We start from the raw sequence: 19,374 nt of genomic DNA on the forward strand, positions 1-19,374 counted from the left end.
CATCTGTTTCAGTTCCTTTTGTTAGAAGGAGTATCCTCCTTGTTGCAGTCCATATCACAGCAGCTCACAGCACAGGGCCGTAGTGAAACAGAGAACCTGGAACTGGCAATAGAGACTAATCTTCTGAAAGCTAACCACTACCTGCAGCAAGGACATGTTGAACTAAGGTACATTGGAATTCTGTATGTAATCTTTGCGTGTGTTTGTGTTTGTATTTCCTGACTATCTTAATAATTGTAACATCTTCCTTCAGTTCTCAGATGGCAATGTCATCCTTGGCATTGCTGCAAACATCTCCTGGAAGATCCATATTTGACTCTAAAAATGCAGAGCCTCAGCTCCCACATCCCAGGACTGGAAGTGAACAGGTAGAATGTTTAACATTACAACCATCAGACCCACATGAAGTGAAACTACTGACAACACCAACATACTGTAAAAGTGGTTTTTTCTAAGTAAGACTCTTTTTTCTAATATGCACATGGTTTGTGTGTTTTTACTTGTGTGTTATATTCCTGTCTACAGGGGATTAAAGATTGCAGTGTGTCAAATACCCTGCAAGGAGACTGTCCAAGAACAATAGAGGCTAGTGAGAAAATAGGAGTTTCTCTGTGGCTGCGTTGCCGCCTGGCTCTTGTCTGCAGCCTCACTGCACAAAGCTGTGGCACTGCAACCCTTTTTTCAGGTCTGGTCACGTGCTGTTTTGCTCTTTCATTTTTTTCTCAGGGATATATTTGGGGCTACAATAGTATGACCAATGTAATAAACATCTCAAATATCAAAACAAATGATAAATTTTCCCTGGTGCACAATGTAGTATGAGATGCACATGTGGAAGATTTCTTTACAATGCTCCTTTGAATTATATGACATAAGAAGGCTTGGTATATTATGCCCATATAGTTTTCTGAAAGAATAATGAAGTATATTTAACCTCTGTGTGTTTTTTTGCAGGTATATGTGCATACAAATATTTCTAGATGTTGAATGCACCAATTATAATTCGCTTTTGATAAAAGCGTCAGCTAAAAAAACATGCAATGTAATGTAATGTGTGCTTGTGTTTTTTAAGGTAAGAACGTGAATGAGGAGGCAGCTCGGCTGTTAAATGAGGGTCTTAATGAATGTGCTCAATGGGGAGACACTGAAAATCAAGCCCTTTTGATGGTCGAAGCTGCAAAGCTGGAAGCAAAGAGAGGCAACACTGATGACAGCATGGCACTACTTCAGGTAACAGTAATCACAGACATACACAAGCAAAGATACACACACAAACACTGGTTTTAAGCAGATGGTGATTGGCCATTAGATTCAAAGACAAAGTTTGTCTGGGGAAACAAGATGAGTGTGGCAAGAATGGCAAAGAACAACATTGGTTTAATGAAAGCTGTAACAGAAATGGAAAAGTAAAATTTTTAAAGTGACTGAGTTGAGACAGAGATTGTGAAAATTGACAAATTAAAGTTTGTAGGAGTAGGAAGAGAGCCCAAGAACAAGATTGAGTGAATGATAGCTGTGACATAAGGGTTCTTTGTCATTTTTATCTTATGGCAAAAGACCTTTAAACTATCATTTGGAGAGGTGACTCAAATACCCAGTACAATTTGAAAGTGACTGTATAGAGACAGTGATTTAGACAAGTGAGAAATTAAGGTTTGTTCAAAGTTAGTAAACTAACTACTTTGAATTGCACAAATTCTATTATTTTGCCTGTTTGAGATATATGTTATCACACTTTTATTTTCCAATGAATGAAAATGAAAGCCCAATAACAAGATTGAGTGAATGATAGCTGTGACATAAGGGTGCTTTGTCGTTTTTATCTTATGGCAACAGACCTTTAAACTATCATTATTTTGAGAGATGACTCATATACCCAGTACAATTTGAAAGTGACTGAACAGAGACTGAGATTTGGACAAGTGAGAAATTAAAGTTTGTTCCGAGCTAGCCAGGAGTCGAACCTAGAATCTTCTGATCCGTAGTCAGACGCGTTATCCATTGCGCCACTAGCCCTTGTTGATAAGTCAGGTTTGGGAACACAGGACATGACAAAGAGTTGCATGGAAAATGTTGTCGTCCTGTACTTTTCGAAAAAAGGAGGAAAACGCTGGTCGACTGACCTGTCAAGTTCAATACAGGAATTCATTCAGAAAGCTATGTTGGATCTGTTGAGTTGAAGGGGTTTGAGACTGAAGTAGGACCTAGAGTGCCTTAAGCATCAAAATAAAAATGGAACCCCTGTCAGTAGTTTTGCCGTGACCCAGATTCGAACCGGGGTTGCTGCGGCCACAACGCAGAGTACTAACCTCTATACGATCACGGCAGGTTGGCTTGATGAGGAGGAGCTCTTTATTGATGTAGTAAACTAACTACTTTGAATTGCACAAATTCTATTATTTTGCCTGTTTGAGATATATGTTATCACACTTTTATTTTTTCCAATGAATGAAAATGAAAGCCCAATAACAAGATTGAGTGAATGATAGCTGTGACATAAGGGTGCTTTGTCGTTTTTATCTTATGGCAACAGACCTTTAAACTATCATTATTTTGAGAGATGACTCAAATACCCAGTACAATTTGAAAGTGACTCATCTGTTGAGTTGAAGGGGTTTGAGACTGAAGTAGGACCCAGAGTGCCTTTAGCATCAAAATAAAAATGGAACCCCTGTCAGTAGTTTTGCCGTGACCCGGATTCGAACCGGGGTTGCTGCGGCCACAACGCAGAGTACTAACCTCTAAACGATCACGGCAGGTTGGCTTGATCAGGAGGAGCTCTTTATTGATGTAGTAAACTAACTACTTTGAATTGCACAAATTCTATTATTTTGCCTTGAGATATATGTTATCACACTTTTATTTTTTTCCAATGAATGAAAATGAAAGCCCAATAACAAGATTGAGTGAATGATAGCTGTGACATAAGGGTGCTTTGTCGTTTTTATCTTATGGCAACAGACGTTTAAACTATCATTATTTTGAGAGATGACTGAAATACCCAGTACAATTTGAAAGTGACTGAACAGAGACTGAGATTTGGACAAGTGAGAAATTAAAGTTTGTTCCGAGCTAGCCAGGAGTCGAACCTAGAATCTTCTGATCCGTAGTCAGACGCGTTATCCATTGCGCCACTAGCCCTTGTTGATAAGACAGGTTTGGGAACACAGGACATGACAAAGAGTTGCATGGAAAACGTTGTCGTCCTGTACTTTTCGAAAAAAGGAGGAAAACGCTGGTCGACTGACCTGTCAAGTTCAATACAGAAATTCATTCAGAAAGCTATGTTGGATCTGTTGAGTTGAAGGGGTTTGAGACTGAAGTAGGACCTAGAGTGCCTTAAGCATCAAAATAAAAATGGAACCCCTGTCAGTAGTTTTGCCGTGACCCGGATTCGAACCGGGGTTGCTGCGGCCACAACGCAGAGTACTAACCTCTATATACGAACACGGCAGGTTGGCTTGATGAGGAGGAGCTCTTTATTCATGTAGTAAACTAACTACTTTGAATTGCACAAATTCTATTATTTTGCCTGTTTGAGATATATGTTATCACACTTTTATTTTTTCCAATGAATGAAAATGAAAGCCCAATAACAAGATTGAGTGAATGATAGCTGTGACATAAGGGTGCTTTGTCGTTTTTATCTTATGGCAACAGACCTTTAAACTATCATTATTTTGAGAGATGACTCAAATACCCAGTACAATTTGAAAGTGACTCATCTGTTGAGTTGAAGGGGTTTGAGACTGAAGTAGGACCCAGAGTGCCTTTAGCATCAAAATAAAAAAATGGAACCCCTGTCAGTAGTTTTGCCGTGACCCGGATTCGAACCGGGGTTGCTGCGGCCACAACGCAGAGTACTAACCTCTATACGATCACGGCAGGTTGGCTTGATCAGGAGGAGCTCTTTATTGATGTAGTAAACTAACTACTTTGAATTGCACAAATTCTATTATTTTGCCTTGAGATATATGTTATCACACTTTTATTTTTTTCCAATGAATGAAAATGAAAGCCCAATAACAAGATTGAGTGAATGATAGCTGTGACATAAGGGTGCTTTGTCGTTTTTATCTTATGGCAACAGACGTTTAAACTATCATTATTTTGAGAGATGACTGAAATACCCAGTACAATTTGAAAGTGACAGAACAGAGACTGAGATTTGGACAAATGAGAAATTAAAGTTTGTTCCGAGCTAGCCAGGAGTCGAACCTAGAATCTTCTGATCCGTAGTCAGACGCGTTATCCATTGCGCCACTAGCCCTTCTTGATAAATCAGGTTTGGGAACACAGGACATGACAAAGAGTTGCATGGAAAATGTTGTCGTCCTGTACTTTTCGAAAAAAGGAGGAAAACGCTGGTCGACTGACCTGTCAAGTTCAATACAGAAATTCATTCAGAAAGCTATGTTGGATCTGTTGAGTTGAAGGGGTTTGAGACTGAAGTAGGACCTAGAGTGCCTTAAGCATCAAAATAAAAATGGAACCCCTGTCAGTAGTTTTGCCGTGACCCGGATTCGAATCGGGGTTGCTGCGGCCACAACGCAGAGTACTAACCTCTATACGATCACGGCAGGTTGGCTTGATGAGGAGGAGCTCTTTATTGATGTAGTAAACTAACTACTTTGAAATGCACAAATTCTATTATTTTGCCTGTTTGAGATATATGTTATCACACTTTTATTTTTTCCAATGAATGAAAATGAAAGCCCAATAACAAGATTGAGTGAATGATAGTTGTGACATAATGTTATTTTGTCGTTTTTATCTCATGGCAACAGACCTTTAAACTATCATTATTTTGAGAGATGACTGAAATACCCAGTACAATTTGAAAGTGACTGAACAGAGACTGAGATTTGGACAAGTGAGAAATTAAAGCTTGTTCCGAGCTAGCCAGGAGTCGAACCTAGAATCTTCTGATCCGTAGTCAGACGCGTTATCCATTGCGCCACTAGCCCTTGTTGATAAGTCAGGTTTAGGAACACAGGACATGACAAAGAGTTGCATGGAAAATGTTGTCGTCCTGTACTTTTCGAAAAAAGGAGGAAAACGCTGGTCGACTGACCTATCAAGTTCAATACAGAAATTCATTCAGAAAGCTATGTTGGATCTGTTGAGTTGAAGGGGTTTGAGATTGAAGTAGGACCTAGAGTGCCTTAAGCATCAAAATAAAAATGGAACCCCTGTCAGTAGTTTTGCCGTGACCCGGATTCGAACCGGGGTTGCTGCGGCCACAACGCAGAGTACTAACCTCTATACGATCACGGCAGGTTTGCTTGATCAGGAGGAGCTCTTTATTGATGTAGTAAATAACTACTTTGAATTGCACAAATTCTATTATTTTGCCTGTTTGAGATATATGTTATCACACTTTTATTTTTTCCAATGAATGAAAATGAAAGCCCAATAACAAGATTGAGTGAATGATAGCTGTGACATAATGTTGCTTTGTCGTTTTTATCTTATGGCAACAGACCTTTAAACTATCATTATTTTGAGAGATGACTGAAATACCCAGTACAATTTGAAAGTGACTGAACAGAGACTGAGATTTGGACAAGTGAGAAATTAAAGTTTGTTCCGAGCTAGCCAGGAGTTGAACCTAGAATCTTCTGATCCGTAGTCAGACGCGTTATCCATTGCGCCACTAGCCCTTGTTGATAAGTAAGGTTTGGGAACACAGGACATGACAAAGAGTTGCATGGAAAATGTTGTCGTCCTGTACTTTTCGAAAAAAGGAGGAAAACGCTGGTCGACTGACCTGTCAAGTTCAATACAGAAATTCATTCAGAAAGCTATGTTGGATCTGTTGAGTTGAAGGGGTTTGAGACTGAAGTAGGACCTAGAGTGCCTTAAGCATCAAAATAAAAATGGAACCCCTGTCAGTAGTTTTGCCGTGACCCGGATTCGAACCGGGGTTGCTGCGGCCACAACGCAGAGTACTAACCTCTATATACGAACACGGCAGGTTGGCTTGATGAGGAGGAGCTCTTTATTCATGTAGTAAACTAACTACTTTGAATTGCACAAATTCTATTATTTTGCCTGTTTGAGATATATGTTATCACACTTTTATTTTTTCCAATGAATGAAAATGAAAGCCCAATAACAAGATTGAGTGAATGATAGCTGTGACATAAGGGTGCTTTGTCGTTTTTATCTTATGGCAACAGACCTTTAAACTATCATTATTTTGAGAGATGACTCAAATACCCAGTACAATTTGAAAGTGACTCATCTGTTGAGTTGAAGGGGTTTGAGACTGAAGTAGGACCCAGAGTGCCTTTAGCATCAAAATAAAAAAATGGAACCCCTGTCAGTAGTTTTGCCGTGACCCGGATTCGAACCGGGGTTGCTGCGGCCACAACGCAGAGTACTAACCTCTATACGATCACGGCAGGTTGGCTTGATCAGGAGGAGCTCTTTATTGATGTAGTAAACTAACTACTTTGAATTGCACAAATTCTATTATTTTGCCTTGAGATATATGTTATCACACTTTTATTTTTTTCCAATGAATGAAAATGAAAGCCCAATAACAAGATTGAGTGAATGATAGCTGTGACATAAGGGTGCTTTGTCGTTTTTATCTTATGGCAACAGACGTTTAAACTATCATTATTTTGAGAGATGACTGAAATACCCAGTACAATTTGAAAGTGACAGAACAGAGACTGAGATTTGGACAAGTGAGAAATTAAAGTTTGTTCCGAGCTAGCCAGGAGTCGAACCTAGAATCTTCTGATCCGTAGTCAGACGCGTTATCCATTGCGCCACTAGCCCTTCTTGATAAATCAGGTTTGGGAACACAGGACATGACAAAGAGTTGCATGGAAAATGTTGTCGTCCTGTACTTTTCGAAAAAAGGAGGAAAACGCTGGTCGACTGACCTGTCAAGTTCAATACAGAAATTCATTCAGAAAGCTATGTTGGATCTGTTGAGTTGAAGGGGTTTGAGACTGAAGTAGGACCTAGAGTGCCTTAAGCATCAAAATAAAAATGGAACCCCTGTCAGTAGTTTTGCCGTGACCCGGATTCGAATCGGGGTTGCTGCGGCCACAACGCAGAGTACTAACCTCTATACGATCACGGCAGGTTGGCTTGATGAGGAGGAGCTCTTTATTGATGTAGTAAACTAACTACTTTGAAATGCACAAATTCTATTATTTTGCCTGTTTGAGATATATGTTATCACACTTTTATTTTTTCCAATGAATGAAAATGAAAGCCCAATAACAAGATTGAGTGAATGATAGTTGTGACATAATGTTATTTTGTCGTTTTTATCTCATGGCAACAGACCTTTAAACTATCATTATTTTGAGAGATGACTGAAATACCCAGTACAATTTGAAAGTGACTGAACAGAGACTGAGATTTGGACAAGTGAGAAATTAAAGCTTGTTCCGAGCTAGCCAGGAGTCGAACCTAGAATCTTCTGATCCGTAGTCAGACGCGTTATCCATTGCGCCACTAGCCCTTGTTGATAAGTCAGGTTTAGGAACACAGGACATGACAAAGAGTTGCATGGAAAATGTTGTCGTCCTGTACTTTTCGAAAAAAGGAGGAAAACGCTGGTCGACTGACCTATCAAGTTCAATACAGAAATTCATTCAGAAAGCTATGTTGGATCTGTTGAGTTGAAGGGGTTTGAGATTGAAGTAGGACCTAGAGTGCCTTAAGCATCAAAATAAAAATGGAACCCCTGTCAGTAGTTTTGCCGTGACCCGGATTCGAACCGGGGTTGCTGCGGCCACAACGCAGAGTACTAACCTCTATACGATCACGGCAGGTTGGCTTGATCAGGAGGAGCTCTTTATTGATGTAGTAAATAACTACTTTGAATTGCACAAATTCTATTATTTTGCCTGTTTGAGATATATGTTATCACACTTTTATTTTTTCCAATGAATGAAAATGAAAGCCCAATAACAAGATTGAGTGAATGATAGCTGTGACATAATGTTGCTTTGTCGTTTTTATCTTATGGCAACAGACCTTTAAACTATCATTATTTTGAGAGATGACTGAAATACCCAGTACAATTTGAAAGTGACTGAACAGAGACTGAGATTTGGACAAGTGAGAAATTAAAGTTTGTTCCGAGCTAGCCAGGAGTTGAACCTAGAATCTTCTGATCCGTAGTCAGACGCGTTATCCATTGCGCCACTAGCCCTTGTTGATAAGTAAGGTTTGGGAACACAGGACATGACAAAGAGTTGCATGGAAAATGTTGTCGTCCTGTACTTTTCGAAAAAAGGTGGAAAACGCTTGTCGACTGACCTGTCAAGTTCAATACAGAAATTCATTCAGAAAGCTATGTTGGATCTGTTGAGTTGAAGGGGTTTGAGACTGAAGTAGGACCTAGAGTGCCTTAAGCATCAAAATAAAAATGGAACCCCTGTCAGTAGTTTTGCCGTGACCCGGATTCGAACCGGGGTTGCTGCGGCCACAACGCAGAGTACTAACCTCTATACGATCACGGCAGGTTGGCTTGATGAGGAGGAGCTCTTTATTGATGTAGTAAATAACTACTTTGAATTGCACAAATTCTATTATTTTGCCTGTTTGAGATATATGTTATCACACTTTTATTTTTTCCAATGAATGAATATGAAAGCCCAATAACAAGATTGAGTGAATGATAGCTGTGACATAATGTTGCTTTGTCGTTTTTATCTTATGGCAACAGACCTTTAAACTATCATTATTTTGAGAGATGACTGAAATACCCAGTACAATTTGAAAGTGACTGAACAGAGACTGAGATTTGGACAAGTGAGAAATTAAAGTTTGTTCCGAGCTAGCCAGGAGTCGAACCTAGAATCTTCTGATCCGTAGTCAGACGCGTTATCCATTGCGCCACTAGCCCTTGTTGATAAGTCAGGGTTGGGAACACAGGACATGACAAAGAGTTGCATGGAAAATGTTGTCGTCCTGTACTTTTCGAAAAAAGGAGGAAACCGCTGGTCGACTGACCTGTCAAGTTCAATACAGAAATTCATTCAGAAAGCTATGTTGGATCTGTTGAGTTGAAGGGGTTTGAGATTGAAGTAGGACCTAGAGTGCCTTAAGCATCAAAATAAAAATGGAACCCCTGTCAGTAGTTTTGCCGTGACCCGGATTCGAACCGGGGTTGCTGCGGCCACAACGCAGAGTACTAACCTCTATACGATCACGGCAGGTTGGCTTGATGAGGAGGAGCTCTTTATTGATGTAGTAAACTAACTACTTTGAATGGCACAAATTCTATTATTTTGCCTGTTTGAGATATATGTTATCACACTTTTATTTTTTCCAATGAATGAAAATGAAAGCCCAATAACAAGATTGAGTGAATGATAGCTGTGACATAATGTTGCTTTGTCGTTTTTATCTATGGCAACAGACCTTTAAACTATCATTATTTTGAGAGATGACTGAAATACCCAGTACAATTTGAAAGTGACTGAACAGAGACTGAGATTTGGACAAGTGAGAAATTAAAGTTTGTTCCGAGCTAGCCAGGAGTCGAACCTAGAATCTTCTGATCCGTAGTCAGACGCGTTATCCATTGCGCCACTAGCCCTTGTTGATAAGTCAGGTTTGGGAACACAGGACATGACAAAGAGTTGCATGGAAAATGTTGTCGTCCTGTACTTTTCGAAAAAAGGAGGAAAACGCTGGTCGACTGACCTGTCAAGTTCAATACAGAAATTCATTCAGAAAGCTATGTTGGATCTGTTGAGTTGAAGGGGTTTGAGACTGAAGTAGGACCTAGAGTGCCTTAAGCATCAAAATAAAAATGGAACCCCTGTCAGTAGTTTTGCCGTGACCCGGATTCGAACCGGGGTTGCTGCGGCCACAACGCAGAGTACTAACCTCTATACGATCACGGCAGGTTGGCTTGATGAGGAGGAGCTCTTTATTGATGTAGTAAACTAACTACTTTGAATTGCACAAATTCTATTATTTTGCCTGTTTGAGATATATGTTATCACACTTTTATTTTTTCCAATGAATGAAAATGAAAGCCCAATAACAAGATTGAGTGAATGATAGCTGTGACATAAGGGTGCTTTGTCGTTTTTATCTTATGGCAACAGAGCTTTAAACTATCATTATTTTGAGAGATGACTCAAATACCCAGTACAATTTGAAAGTGACTGAACAGAGACAAGTGAGAAATTAAAGTTTGATCCGAGCTAGCCAGGAGTCGAACCTAGAATCTTCTGATCCGTAGTCAGACGCGTTATCCATTGCGCCACTAGCCCTTGTTGATAAGTCAGGTTTGGGAACACAGGACATGACAAAGAGTTGCATGGAAAATGTTGTCGTCCTGTACTTTTCGAAAAAAGGAGGAAAACGCTGGTCGACTGACCTATCAAGTTCAATACAGAAATTCATTCAGAAAGCTATGTTGGATCTGTTGAGTTGAAGGGGTTTGAGATTGAAGTAGGACCTAGAGTGCCTTAAGCATCAAAATAAAAATGGAACCCCTGTCAGTAGTTTTGCCGTGACCCGGATTCGAACCGGGGTTGCTGCGGCCACAACGCAGAGTACTAACCTCTATACGATCACGGCAGGTTGGCTTGATGAGGAGGAGCTCTTTATTGATGTAGTAAACTAACTACTTTGAATGGCACAAATTCTATTATTTTGCCTGTTTGAGATATATGTTATCACACTTTTATTTTTTCCAATGAATGAAAATGAAAGCCCAATAACAAGATTGAGTGAATGATAGCTGTGACATAATGTTGCTTTGTCGTTTTTATCTATGGCAACAGACCTTTAAACTATCATTATTTTGAGAGATGACTGAAATACCCAGTACAATTTGAAAGTGACTGAACAGAGACTGAGATTTGGACAAGTGAGAAATTAAAGTTTGTTCCGAGCTAGCCAGGAGTCGAACCTAGAATCTTCTGATTCGTAGTCAGACGCGTTATCCATTGCGCCACTAGCCCTTGTTGATAAGTCAGGTTTGGGAACACAGGACATGACAAAGAGTTGCATGGAAAATGTTGTCGTCCTGTACTTTTCGAAAAAAGGAGGAAAACGCTGGTCGACTGACCTGTCAAGTTCAATACAGAAATTCATTCAGAAAGCTATGTTGGATCTGTTGAGTTGAAGGGGTTTGAGACTGAAGTAGGACCTAGAGTGCCTTAAGCATCAAAATAAAAATGGAACCCCTGTCAGTAGTTTTGCCGTGACCCGGATTCGAACCGGGGTTGCTGCGGCCACAACGCAGAGTACTAACCTCTATACGATCACGGCAGGTTGGCTTGATGAGGAGGAGCTCTTTATTGATGTAGTAAACTAACTACTTTGAATTGCACAAATTCTATTATTTTGCCTGTTTGAGATATATGTTATCACACTTTTATTTTTTCCAATGAATGAAAATGAAAGCCCAATAACAAGATTGAGTGAATGATAGCTGTGACATAAGGGTGCTTTGTCGTTTTTATCTTATGGCAACAGAGCTTTAAACTATCATTATTTTGAGAGATGACTGAAATACCCAGTACAATTTGAAAGTGACTGAACAGAGACTGAGATTTGGACAAGTGAGAAATTAAAGTTTGTTCCGAGCTAGCCAGGAGTCGAACCTAGAATCTTCTGATCCGTAGTCAGACGCGTTATCCATTGCGCCACTAGCCCTTGTTGATAAGTCAGGTTTGGGAACACAGGACATGACAAAGAGTTGCATGGAAAATGTTGTCGTCCTGTACTTTTCGAAAAAAGGAGGAAAACGCTGGTCGACTGACCTGTCAAGTTCAATACAGAAATTCATTCAGAAAGCTATGTTGGATCTGTTGAGTTGAAGGGGTTTGAGACTGAAGTAGGACCTAGAGTGCCTTAAGCATCAAAATAAAAATGGAACCCCTGTCAGTAGTTTTGCCGTGACCCGGATTCGAACCGGGGTTGCTGCGGCCACAACGCAGAGTACTAACCTCTATACGATCACGGCAGGTTGGCTTGATGAGGAGGAGCTCTTTATTGATGTAGTAAACTAACTACTTTGAATTGCACAAATTCTATTATTTTGCCTGTTTGAGATATATGTTATCACACTTTTATTTTTTCCAATGAATGAAAATGAAAGCCCAATAACAAGATTGAGTGAATGATAGCTGTGACATAAGGGTGCTTTGTCGTTTTTATCTTATGGCAACAGAGCTTTAAACTATCATTATTTTGAGAGATGACTCAAATACCCAGTACAATTTGAAAGTGACTGAACAGAGACAAGTGAGAAATTAAAGTTTGATCCGAGCTAGCCAGGAGTCGAACCTAGAATCTTCTGATCCGTAGTCAGACGCGTTATCCATTGCGCCACTAGCCCTTGTTGATAAGTCAGGTTTGGGAACACAGGACATGACAAAGAGTTGCATGGAAAATGTTGTCGTCCTGTACTTTTCGAAAAAAGGAGGAAAACGCTGGTCGACTGACCTATCAAGTTCAATACAGAAATTCATTCAGAAAGCTATGTTGGATCTGTTGAGTTGAAGGGGTTTGAGATTGAAGTAGGACCTAGAGTGCCTTAAGCATCAAAATAAAAATGGAACCCCTGTCAGTAGTTTTGCCGTGACCCGGATTCGAACCGGGGTTGCTGCGGCCACAACGCAGAGTACTAACCTCTATACGATCACGGCAGGTTGGCTTGATGAGGAGGAGCTCTTTATTGATGTAGTAAACTAACTACTTTGAATGGCACAAATTCTATTATTTTGCCTGTTTGAGATATATGTTATCACACTTTTATTTTTTCCAATGAATGAAAATGAAAGCCCAATAACAAGATTGAGTGAATGATAGCTGTGACATAATGTTGCTTTGTCGTTTTTATCTATGGCAACAGACCTTTAAACTATCATTATTTTGAGAGATGACTGAAATACCCAGTACAATTTGAAAGTGACTGAACAGAGACTGAGATTTGGACAAGTGAGAAATTAAAGTTTGTTCCGAGCTAGCCAGGAGTCGAACCTAGAATCTTCTGATTCGTAGTCAGACGCGTTATCCATTGCGCCACTAGCCCTTGTTGATAAGTCAGGTTTGGGAACACAGGACATGACAAAGAGTTGCATGGAAAATGTTGTCGTCCTGTACTTTTCGAAAAAAGGAGGAAAACGCTGGTCGACTGACCTGTCAAGTTCAATACAGAAATTCATTCAGAAAGCTATGTTGGATCTGTTGAGTTGAAGGGGTTTGAGACTGAAGTAGGACCTAGAGTGCCTTAAGCATCAAAATAAAAATGGAACCCCTGTCAGTAGTTTTGCCGTGACCCGGATTCGAACCGGGGTTGCTGCGGCCACAACGCAGAGTACTAACCTCTATACGATCACGGCAGGTTGGCTTGATGAGGAGGAGCTCTTTATTGATGTAGTAAACTAACTACTTTGAATTGCACAAATTCTATTATTTTGCCTGTTTGAGATATATGTTATCACACTTTTATTTTTTCCAATGAATGAAAATGAAAGCCCAATAACAAGATTGAGTGAATGATAGCTGTGACATAAGGGTGCTTTGTCGTTTTTATCTTATGGCAACAGAGCTTTAAACTATCATTATTTTGAGAGATGACTGAAATACCCAGTACAATTTGAAAGTGACTGAACAGAGACTGAGATTTGGACAAGTGAGAAATTAAAGTTTGTTCCGAGCTAGCCAGGAGTCGAACCTAGAATCTTCTGATCCGTAGTCAGACGCGTTATCCATTGCGCCACTAGCCCTTGTTGATAAGTCAGGTTTGGGAACACAGGACATGACAAAGAGTTGCATGGAAAATGTTGTCGTCCTGTACTTTTCGAAAAAAGGAGGAAAACGCTGGTCGACTGACCTGTCAAGTTCAATACAGAAATTCATTCAGAAAGCTATGTTGGATCTGTTGAGTTGAAGGGGTTTGAGACTGAAGTAGGACCTAGAGTGCCTTAAGCATCAAAATAAAAATGGAACCCCTGTCAGTAGTTTTGCCGTGACCCGGATTCGAACCGGGGTTGCTGCGGCCACAACGCAGAGTACTAACCTCTATACGATCACGGCAGGTTGGCTTGATGAGGAGGAGCTCTTTATTGATGTAGTAAACTAACTACTTTGAATTGCACAAATTCTATTATTTTGCCTGTTTGAGATATATGTTATCACACTTTTATTTTTTCCAATGAATGAAAATGAAAGCCCAATAACAAGTAGAGTGAATGATAGCTGTGACATAAGGGTGCTTTGTCGTTTTTATCTTATGGCAACAGAGCTTTAAACTATCATTATTTTGAGAGATGACTCAAATACCCAGTACAATTTGAAAGTGACTGAACAGAGACAAGTGAGAAATTAAAGTTTGATCCGAGCTAGCCAGGAGTCGAACCTAGAATCTTCTGATCCGTAGTCAGACGCGTTATCCATTGCGCCACTAGCCCTTGTTGATAAGTCAGGTTTGGGAACACAGGACATGACAAAGAGTTGCATGGAAAATGTTGTCGTCCTGTACTTTTCGAAAAAAGGAGGAAAACGCTGGTCGACTGACCTATCAAGTTCAATACAGAAATTCATTCAGAAAGCTATGTTGGATCTGTTGAGTTGAAGGGGTTTGAGATTGAAGTAGGACCTAGAGTGCCTTAAGCATCAAAATAAAAATGGAACCCCTGTCAGTAGTTTTGCCGTGACCCGGATTCGAACCGGGGTTGCTGCGGCCACAACGCAGAGTACTAACCTCTATACGATCACGGCAGGTTGGCTTGATGAGGAGGAGCTCTTTATTGATGTAGTAAACTAACTACTTTGAATGGCACAAATTCTATTATTTTGCCTGTTTGAGATATATGTTATCACACTTTTATTTTTTCCAATGAATGAAAATGAAAGCCCAATAACAAGATTGAGTGAATGATAGCTGTGACATAATGTTGCTTTGTCGTTTTTATCTATGGCAACAGACCTTTAAACTATCATTATTTTGAGAGATGACTGAAATACCCAGTACAATTTGAAAGTGACTGAACAGAGACTGAGATTTGGACAAGTGAGAAATTAAAGTTTGTTCCGAGCTAGCCAGGAGTCGAACCTAGAATCTTCTGATTCGTAGTCAGACGCGTTATCCATTGCGCCACTAGCCCTTGTTGATAAGTCAGGTTTGGGAACACAGGACATGACAAAGAGTTGCATGGAAAATGTTGTCGTCCTGTACTTTTCGAAAAAAGGAGGAAAACGCTGGTCGACTGACCTGTCAAGTTCAATACAGAAATTCATTCAGAAAGCTATGTTGGATCTGTTGAGTTGAAGGGGTTTGAGACTGAAGTAGGACCTAGAGTGCCTTAAGCATCAAAATAAAAATGGAACCCCTGTCAGTAGTTTTGCCGTGACCCGGATTCGAACCGGGGTTGCTGCGGCCACAACGCAGAGTACTAACCTCTATACGATCACGGCAGGTTGGCTTGATGAGGTGGAGCTCTTTATTGATGTAGTAAACTAACTACTTTGAATTGCACAAATTCTATTATTTTGCCTGTTTGAGATATATGTTATCACACTTTTATTTTTTCCAATGAATGAAAATGAAAGCCCAATAACAAGATTGAGTGAATGATAGCTGTGACATAAGGGTGCTTTGTCGTTTTTATCTTATGGCAACAGAGCTTTAAACTATCATTATTTTGAGAGATGACTCAAATACCCAGTACAATTTGAAAGTGACTGAACAGAGACAAGTGAGAAATTAAAGTTTGATCCGAGCTAGCCAGGAGTCGAACCTAGAATCTTCTGATCCGTAGTCAGACGCGTTATCCATTGCGCCACTAGCCCTTGTTGATAAGTCAGGGTTGGGAACACAGGACATGACAAAGAGTTGCATGGAAAATGTTGTCGTCCTGTACTTTTCGAAAAAAGGAGGAAAACGCTGGTCGACTGACCTGTCAAGTTCAATACAGAATTTCATTCAGAAAGCTATGTTGGATCTGTTGAGTTGAAGGGGTTTGAGATTGAAGTAGGACCTAGAGTGCCTTAAGCATCAAAATAAAAATGGAACCCCTGTCAGTAGTTTTGCCGTGACCCGGATTCGAACCGGGGTTGCTGCGGCCACAACGCAGAGTACTAACCTCTATACGATCACGGCAGGTTGGCTTGATGAGGAGGAGCTCTTTATTGATGTAGTAAACTAACTACTTTGAATGGCACAAATTCTATTATTTTGCCTGTTTGAGATATATGTTATCACACTTTTATTTTTTCCAATGAATGAAAATGAAAGCCCAATAACAAGATTGAGTGAATGATAGCTGTGACATAATGTTGCTTTGTCGTTTTTATCTATGGCAACAGACCTTTAAACTATCATTATTTTGAGAGATGACTGAAATACCCAGTACAATTTGAAAGTGACTGAACAGAGACTGAGATTTGGACAAGTGAGAAATTAAAGTTTGTTCCGAGCTAGCCAGGAGTCGAACCTAGAATCTTCTGATCCGTAGTCAGACGCGTTATCCATTGCGCCACTAGCCCTTGTTGATAAGTCAGGTTTGGGAACACAGGACATGACAAAGAGTTGCATGGAAAATGTTGTCGTCCTGTACTTTTCGAAAAAAGGAGGAAAACGCTGGTCGACTGACCTGTCAAGTTCAATACAGAAATTCATTCAGAAAGCTATGTTGGATCTGTTGAGTTGAAGGGGTTTGAGACTGAAGTAGGACCTAGAGTGCCTTAAGCATCAAAATAAAAATGGAACCCCTGTCAGTAGTTTTGCCGTGACCCGGATTCGAACCGGGGTTGCTGCGGCCACAACGCAGAGTACTAACCTCTATACGATCACGGCAGGTTGGCTTGATGAGGAGGAGCTCTTTATTGATGTAGTAAACTAACTACTTTGAATTGCACAAATTCTATTATTTTGCCTGTTTGAGATATATGTTATCACACTTTTATTTTTTCCAATGAATGAAAATGAAAGCCCAATAACAAGATTGAGTGAATGATAGCTGTGACATAAGGGTGCTTTGTCGTTTTTATCTTATGGCAACAGAGCTTTAAACTATCATTATTTTGAGAGATGACTCAAATACCCAGTACAATTTGAAAGTGACTGAACAGAGACAAGTGAGAAATTAAAGTTTGATCCGAGCTAGCCAGGAGTCGAACCTAGAATCTTCTGATCCGTAGTCAGACGCGTTATCCATTGCGGCACTAGCCCTTGTTGATAAGTCAGGTTTGGGAACACAGCACATGACAAAGAGTTGCATGGAAAATGTTGTCGTCCTGTACTTTTCGAAAAAAGGAGGAAAACGCTGGTCGACTGACCTATAGGGTTCAATACAGAAATTCATTCAGAAAGCTATGTTGGATCTGTTGAGTTGAAGGGGTTTGAGATTGAAGTAGGACCTAGAGTGCCTTAAGCATCAAAATAAAAATGGAACCCCTGTCAGTAGTTTTGCCGTGACCCGGATTCGAACCGGGGTTGCTGCGGCCACAACGCAGAGTACTAACCTCTATACGATCACGGCAGGTTGGCTTGATGAGGAGGAGCTCTTTATTGATGTAGTAAATAACTACTTTGAATTGCACAAATTCTATTATTTTGCCTGTTTGAGATATATGTTATCACACTTTTATTTTTTCCAATGAATGAAAATGAAAGCCCAATAACAAGATTGAGTGAATGATAGCTGTGACATAATGTTGCTTTGTCGATTTTTTATTATGGCAACAGACCTTTAAACTATCATTATTTTGAGAGATGACTGAAATACCCAGTACAATTTGAAAGTGACTGAACAGAGACTGAGATTTGGACAAGTGAGAAATTAAAGTTTGTTCCGAGCTAGCCAGGAGTCGAACCTAGAATCTTCTGATCCGTAGTCAGACGCGTTATCCATTGCGCCACTAGCCCTTGTTGATAAGTAAGGTTTGGGAACACAGGACATGACAAAGAGTTGCATGGAAAATGTTGTCGTCCTGTACTTTTCGAAAAAAGGTGGAAAACGCTTGTCGACTGACCTGTCAAGTTCAATACAGAAATTCATTCAGAAAGCTATGTTGGATCTGTTGAGTTGAAGGGGTTTGAGACTGAAGTAGGACCTAGAGTGCCTTAAGCATCAAAATAAAAATGGAACCCCTGTCAGTAGTTTTGTCGTGACCCGGATTCGAACCGGGGTTTTTGCGGCCACAACGCAGAGTACTAACCTCTATACGATCACGGCAGGTTGGCTTGATGAGGAGGAGCTCTTTATTGATGTAGTAAATAACTACTTTGAATTGCACAAATTCTATTATTTTGCCTGTTTGAGATATATGTTATCACACTTTTATTTTTTCCAATGAATGAATATGAAAGCCCAATAACAAGATTGAGTGAATGATAGCTGTGACATAATGTTGCTTTGTCGTTTTTATCTTATGGCAACAGACCTTTAAACTATCATTATTTTGAGAGATGACTGAAATACCCAGTACAATTTGAAAGTGACTGAACAGAGACTGAGATTTGGACAAGTGAGAAATTAAAGTTTGTTCCGAGCTAGCCAGGAGTCGAACCTAGAATCTTCTGATCCGTAGTCAGACGCGTTATCCATTGCGCCACTAGCCCTTGTTGATAAGTCAGGGTTGGGAACACAGGACATGACAAAGAGTTGCATGGAAAATGTTGTCGTCCTGTACTTTTCGAAAAAAGGAGGAAAACGCTGGTCGACTGACCTGTCAAGTTCAATACAGAATTTCATTCAGAAAGCTATGTTGGATCTGTTGAGTTGAAGGGGTTTGAGATTGAAGTAGGACCTAGAGTGCCTTAAGCATCAAAATAAAAATGGAACCCCTGTCAGTAGTTTTGCCGTGACCCGGATTCGAACCGGGGTTGCTGCGGCCACAACGCAGAGTACTAACCTCTATACGATCACGGCAGGTTGGCTTGATGAGGAGGAGCTCTTTATTGATGTAGTAAACTAACTACTTTGAATGGCACAAATTCTATTATTTTGCCTGTTTGAGATATATGTTATCACACTTTTATTTTTTCCAATGAATGAAAATGAAAGCCCAATAACAAGATTGAGTGAATGATAGCTGTGACATAAGGGTGCTTTGTCGTTTTTATCTTATGGCAACAGACCTTTAAACTATCATTATTTTGAGAGATGACTCAAATACCCAGTACAATTTGAAAGTGACTCATCTGTTGAGTTGAAGGGGTTTGAGACTGAAGTAGGACCCAGAGTGCCTTTAGCATCAAAATAAAAATGGAACCCCTGTCAGTAGTTTTGCCGTGACCCGGATTCGAACCGGGGTTGCTGCGGCCACAACGCAGAGTACTAACCTCTATACGATCACGGCAGGTTGGCTTGATCAGGAGGAGCTCTTTATTGATGTAGTAAACTAACTACTTTGAATTGCACA

General features: G+C 40.1%; 1 protein-coding gene and 42 non-coding genes across 43 annotated transcripts in view; 1 reads left to right on the forward strand and 42 right to left on the reverse strand.

Annotated features, from left to right (window-relative positions):
* Positions 1-19,374, forward strand: part of LOC133969846 (cilia- and flagella-associated protein 54-like) — a 61,622-nt gene that overhangs the window by 18,197 nt on the left and 24,051 nt on the right. Inside the window, exons 50-53 of the mRNA XM_062406549.1 lie at positions 13-167; positions 254-368; positions 526-685; positions 1,073-1,230. Of these exons, the coding sequence (XP_062262533.1) occupies positions 13-167; positions 254-368; positions 526-685; positions 1,073-1,230 (588 nt within the window). The remainder of the gene's footprint in view (positions 1-12; positions 168-253; positions 369-525; positions 686-1,072; positions 1,231-19,374) is intronic.
* On the reverse strand, positions 1,944-2,016 carry trnar-acg (transfer RNA arginine (anticodon ACG)). Its single transcript has one exon. It is a non-coding gene; the product is annotated as a tRNA-Arg (tRNA).
* trnar-acg (transfer RNA arginine (anticodon ACG)) lies at positions 3,069-3,141 on the reverse strand. Its single transcript has one exon. It is a non-coding gene; the product is annotated as a tRNA-Arg (tRNA).
* trnah-gug (transfer RNA histidin (anticodon GUG)) lies at positions 3,814-3,885 on the reverse strand. Its single transcript has one exon. It is a non-coding gene; the product is annotated as a tRNA-His (tRNA).
* Positions 4,198-4,270, reverse strand: trnar-acg (transfer RNA arginine (anticodon ACG)). The gene has a single exon. It is a non-coding gene; the product is annotated as a tRNA-Arg (tRNA).
* Positions 4,895-4,967, reverse strand: trnar-acg (transfer RNA arginine (anticodon ACG)). The gene has a single exon. It is a non-coding gene; the product is annotated as a tRNA-Arg (tRNA).
* Positions 5,206-5,277, reverse strand: trnah-gug (transfer RNA histidin (anticodon GUG)). The gene has a single exon. It is a non-coding gene; the product is annotated as a tRNA-His (tRNA).
* trnar-acg (transfer RNA arginine (anticodon ACG)) lies at positions 5,591-5,663 on the reverse strand. The gene has a single exon. It is a non-coding gene; the product is annotated as a tRNA-Arg (tRNA).
* On the reverse strand, positions 6,336-6,407 carry trnah-gug (transfer RNA histidin (anticodon GUG)). Its single transcript has one exon. It is a non-coding gene; the product is annotated as a tRNA-His (tRNA).
* Positions 6,720-6,792, reverse strand: trnar-acg (transfer RNA arginine (anticodon ACG)). Its single transcript has one exon. It is a non-coding gene; the product is annotated as a tRNA-Arg (tRNA).
* Positions 7,417-7,489, reverse strand: trnar-acg (transfer RNA arginine (anticodon ACG)). Its single transcript has one exon. It is a non-coding gene; the product is annotated as a tRNA-Arg (tRNA).
* Positions 7,728-7,799, reverse strand: trnah-gug (transfer RNA histidin (anticodon GUG)). The gene has a single exon. It is a non-coding gene; the product is annotated as a tRNA-His (tRNA).
* On the reverse strand, positions 8,113-8,185 carry trnar-acg (transfer RNA arginine (anticodon ACG)). The gene has a single exon. It is a non-coding gene; the product is annotated as a tRNA-Arg (tRNA).
* Positions 8,424-8,495, reverse strand: trnah-gug (transfer RNA histidin (anticodon GUG)). Its single transcript has one exon. It is a non-coding gene; the product is annotated as a tRNA-His (tRNA).
* On the reverse strand, positions 8,809-8,881 carry trnar-acg (transfer RNA arginine (anticodon ACG)). Its single transcript has one exon. It is a non-coding gene; the product is annotated as a tRNA-Arg (tRNA).
* Positions 9,120-9,191, reverse strand: trnah-gug (transfer RNA histidin (anticodon GUG)). Its single transcript has one exon. It is a non-coding gene; the product is annotated as a tRNA-His (tRNA).
* Positions 9,505-9,577, reverse strand: trnar-acg (transfer RNA arginine (anticodon ACG)). Its single transcript has one exon. It is a non-coding gene; the product is annotated as a tRNA-Arg (tRNA).
* trnah-gug (transfer RNA histidin (anticodon GUG)) lies at positions 9,816-9,887 on the reverse strand. The gene has a single exon. It is a non-coding gene; the product is annotated as a tRNA-His (tRNA).
* Positions 10,190-10,262, reverse strand: trnar-acg (transfer RNA arginine (anticodon ACG)). The gene has a single exon. It is a non-coding gene; the product is annotated as a tRNA-Arg (tRNA).
* Positions 10,501-10,572, reverse strand: trnah-gug (transfer RNA histidin (anticodon GUG)). Its single transcript has one exon. It is a non-coding gene; the product is annotated as a tRNA-His (tRNA).
* trnar-acg (transfer RNA arginine (anticodon ACG)) lies at positions 10,886-10,958 on the reverse strand. Its single transcript has one exon. It is a non-coding gene; the product is annotated as a tRNA-Arg (tRNA).
* trnah-gug (transfer RNA histidin (anticodon GUG)) lies at positions 11,197-11,268 on the reverse strand. The gene has a single exon. It is a non-coding gene; the product is annotated as a tRNA-His (tRNA).
* trnar-acg (transfer RNA arginine (anticodon ACG)) lies at positions 11,583-11,655 on the reverse strand. The gene has a single exon. It is a non-coding gene; the product is annotated as a tRNA-Arg (tRNA).
* Positions 11,894-11,965, reverse strand: trnah-gug (transfer RNA histidin (anticodon GUG)). Its single transcript has one exon. It is a non-coding gene; the product is annotated as a tRNA-His (tRNA).
* trnar-acg (transfer RNA arginine (anticodon ACG)) lies at positions 12,268-12,340 on the reverse strand. The gene has a single exon. It is a non-coding gene; the product is annotated as a tRNA-Arg (tRNA).
* Positions 12,579-12,650, reverse strand: trnah-gug (transfer RNA histidin (anticodon GUG)). Its single transcript has one exon. It is a non-coding gene; the product is annotated as a tRNA-His (tRNA).
* trnar-acg (transfer RNA arginine (anticodon ACG)) lies at positions 12,964-13,036 on the reverse strand. Its single transcript has one exon. It is a non-coding gene; the product is annotated as a tRNA-Arg (tRNA).
* trnah-gug (transfer RNA histidin (anticodon GUG)) lies at positions 13,275-13,346 on the reverse strand. The gene has a single exon. It is a non-coding gene; the product is annotated as a tRNA-His (tRNA).
* trnar-acg (transfer RNA arginine (anticodon ACG)) lies at positions 13,661-13,733 on the reverse strand. Its single transcript has one exon. It is a non-coding gene; the product is annotated as a tRNA-Arg (tRNA).
* On the reverse strand, positions 13,972-14,043 carry trnah-gug (transfer RNA histidin (anticodon GUG)). The gene has a single exon. It is a non-coding gene; the product is annotated as a tRNA-His (tRNA).
* On the reverse strand, positions 14,345-14,417 carry trnar-acg (transfer RNA arginine (anticodon ACG)). Its single transcript has one exon. It is a non-coding gene; the product is annotated as a tRNA-Arg (tRNA).
* Positions 14,656-14,727, reverse strand: trnah-gug (transfer RNA histidin (anticodon GUG)). The gene has a single exon. It is a non-coding gene; the product is annotated as a tRNA-His (tRNA).
* Positions 15,041-15,113, reverse strand: trnar-acg (transfer RNA arginine (anticodon ACG)). Its single transcript has one exon. It is a non-coding gene; the product is annotated as a tRNA-Arg (tRNA).
* Positions 15,352-15,423, reverse strand: trnah-gug (transfer RNA histidin (anticodon GUG)). Its single transcript has one exon. It is a non-coding gene; the product is annotated as a tRNA-His (tRNA).
* trnar-acg (transfer RNA arginine (anticodon ACG)) lies at positions 15,726-15,798 on the reverse strand. The gene has a single exon. It is a non-coding gene; the product is annotated as a tRNA-Arg (tRNA).
* On the reverse strand, positions 16,037-16,108 carry trnah-gug (transfer RNA histidin (anticodon GUG)). The gene has a single exon. It is a non-coding gene; the product is annotated as a tRNA-His (tRNA).
* On the reverse strand, positions 16,422-16,494 carry trnar-acg (transfer RNA arginine (anticodon ACG)). The gene has a single exon. It is a non-coding gene; the product is annotated as a tRNA-Arg (tRNA).
* On the reverse strand, positions 16,733-16,804 carry trnah-gug (transfer RNA histidin (anticodon GUG)). Its single transcript has one exon. It is a non-coding gene; the product is annotated as a tRNA-His (tRNA).
* trnah-gug (transfer RNA histidin (anticodon GUG)) lies at positions 17,418-17,489 on the reverse strand. The gene has a single exon. It is a non-coding gene; the product is annotated as a tRNA-His (tRNA).
* On the reverse strand, positions 17,803-17,875 carry trnar-acg (transfer RNA arginine (anticodon ACG)). The gene has a single exon. It is a non-coding gene; the product is annotated as a tRNA-Arg (tRNA).
* Positions 18,499-18,571, reverse strand: trnar-acg (transfer RNA arginine (anticodon ACG)). Its single transcript has one exon. It is a non-coding gene; the product is annotated as a tRNA-Arg (tRNA).
* trnah-gug (transfer RNA histidin (anticodon GUG)) lies at positions 18,810-18,881 on the reverse strand. The gene has a single exon. It is a non-coding gene; the product is annotated as a tRNA-His (tRNA).
* On the reverse strand, positions 19,240-19,311 carry trnah-gug (transfer RNA histidin (anticodon GUG)). The gene has a single exon. It is a non-coding gene; the product is annotated as a tRNA-His (tRNA).

The sequence above is a fragment of the Platichthys flesus genome, chromosome 15 (genome assembly GCF_949316205.1).
Source record: "Platichthys flesus chromosome 15, fPlaFle2.1, whole genome shotgun sequence".
NCBI classification, from domain to species: Eukaryota; Metazoa; Chordata; class Actinopteri; order Pleuronectiformes; family Pleuronectidae; genus Platichthys; species Platichthys flesus.